Genomic DNA, 12,261 nt, shown 5'->3' on the forward strand with positions numbered 1-12,261 from the left:
CAAAGGCAGTGTAAACTGTAGCAGCAACTGACTTAGCACTTAGTGATGTGAAATGATATTTGCCTTTAGTTGTAACATTGCTTAAACTGTATTTGTTTTTTTTCTCCTTTAGTTAATTCACAGACTAATAATATTCTAAATGTTACTCAACAAGTTTTTATCCTTAAAATTATATGAAAAGATCAATATTTACTGAAAATAAATCTTTCAAACTATCAAAAAGTACCTCTTAAAACACTAATTTCTAGAAAACTTACATATTTAGTTATTAATCCTCAGTAAAATTATTGGAGCTACTTCTATATTTTTAGAAGAAGTAAAATAATTTTAATAATGACTATATAAATTAATAAGTTCATAAACAAAATATTATTTTCTCATGGCAATCATTCTATTTTAACTGGAAACCTTTTATTTTGGTAATATTCTTTACATCAGCAGTGATAATACAAACTAAATGTGGAAACAATTTTCTCCATTGTAAGAGTAATATCTAATTTTAAGGTTGACACTTTAACTCTTCAGAGGACTCCATAGCTTTTATTTTTTAAGGAATGTTATAATGCTATTAAGAAAGCAGTTGGTCCTTGGCATTTAAAAAATTTAAAGTGAGCTCCCTCTCTGCCTCCATTCCTTGGGGATTGTTCTAATCCTTGTACAAAGCCAACCATACTCCTCACTCCATCTGTTTGTGACCGCCTCCGACACCTGAAGGCAGTCTCTACCTGGGGACCTACTGTCCAGCAGACATGAGAAACAAGAAGGTGATCTTCATTGTCTTTCACTTCTCTTTTCTATTCCTAATTCCCCAGTCTTATCCTCAGCCCCATAGCAGATCATTTGCAGAAATCTGTCCTCCCTCTTGGCCCCCATTACCTGTAGATTCTGCTTTACTTGTAGGCATAACCAGCTTTCTTCATACATGTGGATCATTCCAGAGCCCACTTCAAGCTCATCTCCATTCCTTCCTGTCAGCCCTAATACTAGAAATACTTTGTAACCTACCTGGGATCCCCAGTGACCACACTGACAGGGAACAGAAGCATTCCCTACCAGGCAACCCCACACCCCCTAAACCCTCCTAAGATCCAGGGAGAGCAACAGAAACCAAGGAATGCTACACCCACTTCAAAAAGACAAGACCAGATATCAAGACCTAGAATCACAATCATCCCAAATGCAGATGCCTAGGCACCATCACAGATCACATTCGTTAACACCCAAAACAAAGTGTCTACACCAGAAGCCAGGAACCCTATCTGAGAAATATACTATGAATGAGCATGAGACAAGGACTTCAAAATAACTCCTACAAAAATATTCAAGATCCTTAAAGAGAATATCAATAACTTCATTAATAAAATCTGCAAAAACATTAACAGTGGCTGGCGTGAAATCATGAACAAATTTCAAGTCATGGAAGTAGAAATGGAATCACTAAAGAAAACCAAAACTGAAGAAAAACTGGAAAGGAAAAATTGAGGAAGTTAAGCAAAAACCTCAATGGTAAACTTCACAAACCTTCCACAAACTAATGGAGGAGAGAAGACAAGATAGAAGAAATAGATATCACAGGCAAAACAAAAACAAAAACAAAAATAAAAAAAAAACCTTGAATCTAAAAATGCAAGAAAATATCAAGGCACAAAACGTCCAGGAAATTTGAGACATTATGAAATGAACAAACATAAGAAAAATAGTAAAGGAGGAAGGAGAAAAAACTCAGGTCAAAGGAGCAGAATATAACTTTTATTTTTTAATTTTATTTGTTATTGAAAATAGATTGTTTTCACACAATTATAAAATTTCTGATTATGGGTTGTCCTCCCACATCTCATCCCACAGTCTCCCCAATTACTCACCCACCAAAATCTACACCTTCTCTTTCTCTCCCTCACTGAAATACAAACAGGAATATAAAATAATAATAAAATAAAGTAAAATAAGATTTCAACAAAATGATAGATGAAAATTTCCCTAACCTTCGGAAGGAGGTGCTTATCAAGATAAAAGAAGCAAACGAAACACCAACTAGACAGGACAAGAAAGAAATTCCCCACAACATATAAATGTACACAACAGAGGAAGAATTTTAAAAGCTGCAAGGGAAAAAGACCAAGTAATGTATAAAGGCAGACCCATTAGAATAACACCTGACTTCTAATTGTAGACTCTAAAATTCAGAAAAAAAATCTGGATAGATGTTCTAAAAATTTTTGGAGATTATGGCCAACCCAGACTACTATACCCAGAACAACTTTCAATAACAATTGACAGGGAAAGAAAGACATTCTATGCTAAAACCAAATTTAAGCACCATCTATCTATAAGACTAGTTGTATAGAAGGAAAACATCAACTTGAAGAGGTTTATCACACCAAAGAAAACAAAAGGAATATATTATCTCAGACTAACATATCAAAAGAAGGGAAAACACAGCACAACAGCAAAACAGCAGACGAAAAGATACTGTCATGGATAGTTCTCAGTACTGGTGTTTTTAGTTCCACAATAAAAAAGACATACTAATTGATAGGATTCAAAGGTAAGATCCATCTTTATCCTGTATGCAAGAGACACACCCCAAAATCAAGGATAGACACAATCTCGGATAAATACATGAAAAAAAGCTATTGCAAACAAATAGATCCAATATGCAAACATGTATAGCCATTTTAATATCTGACAAAATAGACTTCTAACCAAAACTAACCAAAAGAGAGAGAAAGACAGGATTATCAAAGGAAAACTCAACCCAGAGGATAGTACAATTCTAAACATTTATGCAGCAAACAGAAGAGCATCCAAGTTCATAAAAGAAACACTACTACATTTAAAATCATATATTTACTCTCACAGTGATGGTGACTTCAGTATGTTACTCTTGGCAATAGATAGGTCATCCACACAAAAACTAAACAGAGAAATGCTGGAGCTGAATGATGTCAGAAACCAAAAGGACTAACAGATCTTTACAGAACATTTCATACGAACACAAAGAAATATATTTTCTCCTTAGCAGTTTTCATCAGTAAATTTTTTCTAAACTGACTCCATGCCCAGGCACAAAGCAAGCTTCAACAGATACAAGAAAATTGATATAACAACTTCTATTCTATCTCACTTCCATGGATTAAAGCTGGATATCAATAGCAACATGTACCACATAAAGTTTACATATTTGTGAAAACTGAACAACTCATTACCGAATGGAAAACTTGCTCTAGACAGAAATTAAGAAGGAAATTAAAGACTCTGTAGAACTGAATAAACATGAAAACACAAAACACGCAAACTGATGGAACACAACAAAGGTGGCCAAGATCAATAAAACAAATGATAGCTCATAACAGAGTGACCAAGATTAATAAAGTAAATGGTAGCTCATTCTAGTAGGCATATAAACTTGTACAGCCACTATTAAAATCAGTGTGGCAGTTCCTCATAAACCTGGGAAAAAATATACATCCAGTTATACCCAAAGGATGCTGCATCCTGCTACAGAAACACTTGTACACCCATGTTTCTTGCTGCTGTATTAGTAAGACCCAGAAATCAGAAATAGCTGATATGTTCACCAAAGAATGAATACATAATGACAAAATGGTACCTATATGCAATAGAATATTACTAAGCTATTAAAAAATGTCTTATGTTCGGGTAAATGGATGGAGCTAGAACAAATTCCTAGTGAGGTGACCTAGCCCAAAAGACAAGTATGGGATGTATTTTCTTATATATGGATATTAGCTACTTAGTCTTAAAAATATTAAGCTACAATCCATAAAACCACAGAGGTCATGTATAGAGTATGGGATTAGGATGAAGGGAAGGATTTTATGAATAGAATATGTAGTGTAGATAGGTGGTGGGAGGGAGCCTGGAACAGAAGAATAAAATGGAGGAAAGAAAAGAGCAGGTACTGGGTCAATTATAGACAGGGACAACTATAACTAAGGACCATTTGAGAAGTCATATGGAAACTTACTATAAGAGAAGCTTCTTTAAAGATGTGTGTGTGTGTGTGTGTGTGTGTGTGTGTGTGTGTGTGTGTGTGTGTAAATGGAATTTCCACATAATGGGGCAAACAAAGCCCTAACTCAACATCTTTTTCCACCAAATGAAACTTTCTGTGTCCTCTAGTTGGACTGTTGTTCAAAGATGCCCCAGGGAAAACAGCAAATAACCCAGACTATTGCCAAGGTTGCACTCCACAAACTGATGGTAAAGCCCTGTTGTTGAAGATAATGCCTATATAATTCAATGAGCATGAAGAAGTCAAATTGGGGCATCCCTATAGCTTTCATCCTTACTTACTAGTGTTTATGGTACTGGAAGGTACTCATCATGCTACTAATGGAGAAAACTAAACACCAACCCATTTATAAACCCTTGGATTTACAATGGCAACCTGCTTGCAAGATCCACTGGTACAATAGTGGCACATAAATTTGGGGAGTAACCAAACACTACCTGATTGGATTAAATAAAGATCCACTCCACAAAGTGGAAATGGTGGCCAATGCTGCTCAGATTTCCAAGAATCTAAGACAAGACAGGCCACAGGCCCAAGGGAAAACCAGATACAATTGTTCTCCTAAAAGATCATAGCAACACAGTGATTCCTAACGACATTCTGCTATACTTTAGGGCATCTTCTTGCTCAGCCATCATTAGAGATGCCTCCTTCTTAAGCACACAGTACAAATATAGCTGGACAGTGGGCATAATGACAGACCTTGTGACACTCAGTACTAAATGGGATGTCCCCATTAATTACTTTCCCTACAGACTCAGGGAATTATGCAGAAGAGGTGGCATATAGATTTTAAGAGCCAGAGGGGATGAAGGACATGGAAGAAAAAAGGCCTAGACACAACAGAACTTAGGCACATATGAACTCAAGAGACTGTGACAGCATGCACAGGTCATGCACAGTTCTGGGCAGATGGGGTCCCAGTGCCTAGAGGAAATTTAGGCACAAGCTCCTATCCCTAAGCTAGAAGCTATGTCCAATTGATAACCATTTGAAAATGAAAAAAAAATAGTTTTTTTCCAGGGAAGATTCACTGAGTATACAAACCACACTTAGGGGTAGGCCCCATGCCCAGTAGTAGATGGCCAATACAAAATGAATTCATGTTATTTTTGGAGACTTTTGTTTGTTTGTTTGTTTGGTTGGTTTTGTTTCATTTTTGTATCTCATAATGCTTTGATAGGGCTTTTTAAAAATCTTACAGGTATTTTGCTTTTATGCAATGGTTTCATTTGGGGAGTTAGAGAAGGAGAAACTGTAACTATATTATTTTAAAATAAATCTAATTTCAACAAAAAAAAAGAAAAATTGAAGAGAAGGAAGAAGAGGAAGAATTTGAGGAAAAGAAAGAAACATAAAGTTGGGAGGTGAGAAATTCAGAATGAATAGGATCATATTTTATTATATATGTGTATGAAAGACTCAATAGGTAAACCTTTTTTAAAGATTTATTTATATATTATGTATACAGTGTTCTGCCTTCATGTATGCCTACTCTCCAGAAGAGGGCACCAGATCTCATTATAGATGGTTGTGAGCCACCATGTGATTGCTGGGAATTGACCTTGGGACCTCTGGAAGAGCAGCCAGTGATCTTAACCTCTGAGCCATCTTTCCTGCCCCAGTGAATATTATTTTTTTAAAAATAATCAACTTCTAGCTAGTCCTTATTCAATTTACATGTATTTACTCCTAAATAAAATTTGGGTTTTTAAAAAGCAAGCATTTTTATTGTTTATAATGACATTTTATTATTATTTGAAACATGGAGGTTTAATTTTTAATTACTAAAATCAATATTTTAAGGATTTAAAAATTGAAATAAAAGGCTAATGTATTAGTTGAAGATAATTGTGTTAGAAATACTAAAATATGAACCTTCTTGACTCACATTGTGACTTTCACACTAACATTGAATGAATCTTCACACTGTGTTTATTGAATAATCCCTAACAATTAAACAAAAATAGATAAAAGAGATGAAACTACTTGTGAGTTTATTAAGATTTATTTATTTTTATTTTATATGTATAAATGTTTTGCTTGTATATATGTGTATGTGCACTGAGTGCATGCCTGGTGTCCTGGACGTCAGAATAGGGCACTGAACTCCAGAAACTGGAATTGCAGATGGTTGTGGTCCACCAGGTGGGTGCTAGGAATAAAACCCGGGTTTTCTGGCAGAACAGTCAATATTCTTAACTGCTAAACATCTCTTCAGTTAAACAACCATTTTTTTTTTTATCCCCTGGTATCCTTCCATGAAAAATGTGTTAGCTGCATAGGCATGCTAAAAGAAAACATTTTAGGCATTCCTCATATATTCTAATAGAGTGTGCTAGGCAAACGTGCTCTGGTGTTAATAAAAAGAGTATACCATTTATCTTTTGTTGATGAATATTTATTATAGAAATAATATTATAATACTCTTTATATTAATAAACTTATTTTTGAAATTTAATTTACCACTTGGACAATGAAAAATTTAAATCTCATAATTGAATATTCTTTTTAAAAACTGTGCATTATTTATATGTGATCACGCATGTATGCCTGTGCATGTGTGTGTGCTTCTGTGTAAGTGTGTGCATATGTACTATACAGCACATGGATGGAAGTGAGAGGACAACATTATGGACTCAGGTTTTTTTTTTTTTTCTGTCCACCTTTTACTGGGTTCAGGGATTGAATTTATGTCACCAGGAATGTGTAACAAGTACATTTACCCTATGAGTCATCTCACATACCCATATCCTTAAAATTCTAAATGATACACTTACTTGAAGATGGCTTAGGTTTTTCTAAAAGAAAAAAAAAAGATAAGTGAAAATTTTCTATCACATTATCACACACATATAGATATACATCATATTAACTCTATATTTTCTATTTTACTGTCATAATTGGGAAAAATGAAGTATGCATTATAACAAGTAATAGATGAATATTTCATAAATCTTTAAAATATTTTCTAACATGTTCCCATAGAACAGGTATAGAATTTGGGAGTGTTTAAACTTCTTGATTTTCTCTTCGTCTGCAAAATTTCAGCTTTTATTGGAGAAGATATAAATTTTTAAAATAATCTGAACTTCCATCTTAAAAATTTTGCCACTCTCCTTTCTAGGAACGCACTAATATTCACTAATCATTTGAATTCCCTGGAGTGTGAATGAAAAGGGGCATGATAACTCTGGAAGAAGAAATAAATAGTAGATGAAAATCTATGCTTTATAAGTACATTTCCTTTCTCCAATACAGCATGCCTTTGGAAATTATTAATTAAAGTATTATTCAGTCCAATTTGCTCAGCCTTGGTACAGGGAGCAGGGGCTTGGACCTGCCTCAACTGAATGTACTAGGCTCTGCAGACTCCCCAGGGGAGACCTTGCCATGGAGGAGGTGGGAATTGGCGGGGGGGGGGGGGGCGGGGGGGGGGAGCTGGGAAGAAGGATGGGGTGGGAGGAGGGAGGACAGGGGAATCCGTGGTTGATATGTAAAACACATAGAAAAATCTCTTAATAAAAAATGTTCAGTCTTATATATAAGCTTTCATTACTCAAAGACAAATATTACATTATAATTTGGGTTATTTTTGAATGGTGATTGACTGTATAGAGAAAAGAAGACAAGATTTTTTTTTCAGTTATAATCCTTAGTTACAGCATCTGAGCCACACAATGTACTTCATATCATGAAACTTAGTAGTATTATAAAATGATAAAGCTAATTGTTACAGATTTTAATGAATTTATTTCAAGAAATTATTGTTGCTGATGTTCACAATCAGCCAAATTTGATGTATGTAATTTTAAATAATATTTTTAAACCATATGAAGGATTCCAATTCATAAGTATGATAAATGGCAATAATAGCAAGCTTGCTAAATAGCAAATATTATGGAAAGACCTTATAAGTCATGAAAGCAAATTCAGTTTGCTAGCTCCTCTGGATTATGTCGCATGCTTTGATAATCTTTTTTTGATTACCTATAATACCACAGCTCTAGTGTCAGATAAAACAGATTATATTACAAAACCCCAAACTAAACAGCACTGATAAATAAAACAAAAAGTGCCTACTTCATTTTTTAATGCCCAGATTTAATAAACATGGTGAACAAAGGCAGCGTGTAAGCCAAAAAGGCCAAGAATACCTGTTTTAATAGACTGAGGCTCTTTATCTCGAGGATCAGCTTTTTCTGGAGAGGAAAATGAAAATTCACAGGAGATATGATTATTCTTGGAGCAGGGAGTGTGTCGCATTTCATGTGGGCAGACAGTCCTCACTTGCACAAGAAGCATATTCCTAAAGGCATTTCTATGCAACTTACAACACAGAAAGCTTATTGTCAAAGAATATAGTATAAACAGGGTTAGATTCATTGTCAAGCGACTCTGAAATGTGTTCTCTCAGCAACTAAAAGACAGTGCCAGGATACTCAGTCTCTTGATAGCCTGTGGCTTTAAAGGAGGGAGACACAACATGCCAAAGGGAACACTGTGAAGAAGCTGCTTTGTTAGTGAAGGTTGTGTTTCCTGTGGCATCTGTTGGTCTTATTCTTCTCCTCTGACCTTTCTGCCTTCAACTTTCCCTCTTTCCATGTCAGAAATAAATTCAATTCTGGACATCTTCTCTTGTCTTGTTTAACGTGTAATATAGATGTGTCTTACTCTAGAGTGTTCCACACTTTGTATCCCTGCACATGACCCTGCCCTTCCAGATCCAGCCAGAAGCACCACAGCTTAATCTCAGCTGGGTCCAGGATGTGGCAAATGGAACCAAAATTTGTGACCAACAGACCCCTTTCTAAACCCTCTGAAAATACTCAGACCAATAATTGCTTTTTGAAAATATTTATCTACCACCAAACAAAGACTTTCTAAGTTTTGCATGGTGGAATATCTTAAAGGTGAGTGAGAATATTTGGAAACTGAGCAAAAACTAGAGCAGGACACACTGTATGCTTCCAGGATGTTATCTGTCTTTCTTTTCCTTCACCCTTGACCTTAGAAATTCTCCTTAATTACAAATATTTTTCTCCAACATCACACACCAGCCATTGAAGAAGATAGAAATATGTAAGAAGTGACACCACATGAGAATAAATTATAAACAAAATTTGATACCATTCAAGAGTAAAAGTCCATAAATCAAATTTACCTAAATGCTACATTACATATTCATACAAAATGACAAGTAGAAGCCGATATTCCAATATAAAATATTGCGAGAACAACACTACAAAAGCAAAATAAAGCAACAATTATAACACACACACACACACACACACACACACACACACACACACACACACACATACACATCCAAAATATGTGTCAAAAGTACTAGGGTATCTTTGTGTTCTAAATTGACTCCATAAACCCACACCCCATCTCCTGGGCCGCCAACATGACATCCTATCTTCTGGGTCACACTATCGTTTCATTTTTACTCAGTGGTTAAACATGCCCTGACTTCATTTTAGAATGTGTTCTACAAAGGCATTTCACCAAGAAGCAGAATCATAATTTTGACACAATGTTAGACTTAATTACCACTTGTGAACACAGGTAAATGTTCACAACCTCCTGAACTCCATCAACATCTCTTAAGTGTTCATCATTACAATCTGTGTATAAGGAAATGATCTCTGAAGATCCACTCAAGGAAAGTTTACTGTTTAAGTAGAAAAGTGGCAAAATGCTTGTAAATTTGTGGTTTTCTAAATGCTAAATCTGTAATTCAGCTTAAAACATAAAATTTAATAGTAAGTATAGTTAATAACACAATTACTCATTTAATTTCCCCTTTCTATTCACTATGTAAAATTTACATGATTTAATACCTACTTCTTGCTTCAGTATTTGATTACCTGTATGGACTTACCTGTTTAATATTAATAATACTTATAGACCTTCCAGACATTTCTTCTATACAAATATCATGAATCACTGATTAATAGTGAACCATAAGGATGTTAAATCAAAGCCATAAAACAACATTAATTTATCACTTACACAGAAATTTAGTTATAGTCTATACTAAAAACAAACAAAAATAAGCAAATTGTTAAAATTGAAGTTGGTAGGCTATTTTACTTGCTGGTTTAGGGCTTCACTTTGGAAAATGAAGCAAAGTAGACAGTATACTGATGAGTAATAGCAACAGGAAAAATATTTCATTCATACCCATATATATTTGTTCATTGCTTAGATTATTTTCTAAGCTTAAATTAAGCCTGTTTGTTTCTGAGCACTATTATTTTAAAATAGTAAATATAATTATTCATATTGCTTTGTGAAAAAACAACCAAAGATATTTAATTCACATAACATTTACAACAATCTCTGTATTTGGAATACAAATATGCCAAGATATTCCTTTATATCCTTAAATATCCACAATAGACTGAGATACTCCAGGCTCGGAGGATGTCTTTACAAGGCACTATGTCTGAAAATTAAGGGCACATTTACTGATTTTATAAATTTATTCAATGGTAAGAAATGTCGTGGTATTTGCTCTGCTGATGACCTTGGGCTATAGGCCTGGAGGAGGTGCTTCTTGCCCATTGTAAGTGACCTTTTAAAAGGAAAGAGAGAGGGGTCACAAGCTCTTCTCCCTTTTTCCTGCTTCCTGGTGTGATTGAACTGCAAGGTGGATTGGCTCTGGGTCAGATCAGAGGACGACTTCAGCTATCTATTCGATTCTGTATTCTTGAGTCTATTTCCTCAGTTTATCCTAACACATTTCCCTAATACTCCTTAAGCAAACCCCCGTGGATTTCTCGCATTAAAGAAGAAATAGAAGAATGCCATATCTAGTGAAGGGAAGTGGACTCAGGGCAGCCTATAATTTGTATTAGTTATTTTCCCTTGAGTCCTGTCTTCTTCCATGAAATATTTGAATCTTGCCTATCTCATCATCTCAGTTCAAAGGAAAGAATTCTTCATAGATGATTTGTTTTAGAACAATTATGAGGAATAAAATGTGGCTCACGGAATAATCAAAGTGGTGAGATTTCTTGGAGGATTCAAAGAAAGGAGAGTAAGGGGTTTAAGACATCAGCTCAGAGCAAGACACAAAAGTTTTCTTTGCTTTCTTGGGAAAGTCTCCAAAACAGAAAAGAGTGTGAATCCTTTTTCAACACATGAAATAGTTGGGATATGTTCTACTGATCAGTCCTTAAGGCAAATCTTTAAATAAAAATCCACACAATTCTCAGAGGAATGACACAAATTACATGAGCTAATTTATAAGTGGGACAGAGCTTCAAATTATGTGATTTGATTTGATTTTAAAATTTTATTCATTATTGTTCTATGTTTCCGTTCTTGCCTCTGTGTGTATCTCACTTGCACATGCACATACAGACTCTCTCTCACACTCACATACACACAGAGAGAGATAGAAATAAACAGATTTATAAATATAAATATATTTATAAATAAATAGACAGAGACAGATATAGATAGCTAGACAGATAGATGATAGATAGATGATAGACAGATGAGAAAGAGAATAGATAGATGATAGATGATAGACAAATGACAGATAGATAGATAAATAGATAGATAGATAGATAGATAGATAGATAGATAGATAGATAGATAGATAGATAGATAGATAGACAAACAAAACCGATAGACATGCTAACATTTATGGGGAGAAATCTCTGGGGTTTCTACCCCTAGACTAAGAACTACTATCAACTAATGAATGCTAAGAGAAGGAGAATTAGTCTCTCTCAGTGATGAGCCCCAGATTGGTTATCCAATATCAAGGTGTCAGCCCTAGATAAGCAACATTTAATAGAATCAGCAGGTTGTATTTATCTATTTATTCTTATGTACATGTATATGTTATAATAATAATTAAAGAAAAAAGATCATGAATATGGAAGGTAGCGGAAATAGAAGAGGTAGGAGGAAGGACAGGGAAAGAGGAAATGATGTGGTTATATTTTAATTTAATTTTTTAAATTCAAATTTATACATACTTCATGCATACTTGTGCATATCTGTACACACAAGACTGATCTAGAAAAGATGATTATAAAGGGATTTCTTTACCTGTCTTTTCCGCTGTGATAGCTTTTACCTGCTTGAGAACTTTTTGTTCTGTGGTAGGAGAAAATATCAATACAAGCAGAACTTTCCAACATAGCAGTAGAAAGCAGTCATGCATTCGAACATTCGTATTTTGTGTTTGTTTAGATAAC

The 12,261-nt window shown here is 34.7% G+C and overlaps 1 protein-coding gene across 1 annotated transcript in view; it reads right to left on the reverse strand.

Annotated features, from left to right (window-relative positions):
- Positions 1 to 12,261, reverse strand: part of LOC114692538 (triadin-like) — a 98,919-nt gene that overhangs the window by 32,030 nt on the left and 54,628 nt on the right. Inside the window, exons 6-8 of the mRNA XM_037200380.1 lie at positions 12,113 to 12,160; positions 8,194 to 8,238; positions 6,817 to 6,837 (exon numbers count right to left, since the gene is read on the reverse strand). Coding sequence (XP_037056275.1) covers positions 6,817 to 6,837; positions 8,194 to 8,238; positions 12,113 to 12,160 — 114 coding nt within the window. The remainder of the gene's footprint in view (positions 1 to 6,816; positions 6,838 to 8,193; positions 8,239 to 12,112; positions 12,161 to 12,261) is intronic.

This window comes from Peromyscus leucopus, chromosome 8a (genome assembly GCF_004664715.2).
Source record: "Peromyscus leucopus breed LL Stock chromosome 8a, UCI_PerLeu_2.1, whole genome shotgun sequence".
Lineage (NCBI taxonomy): Eukaryota > Metazoa > Chordata > Mammalia > Rodentia > Cricetidae > Peromyscus > Peromyscus leucopus.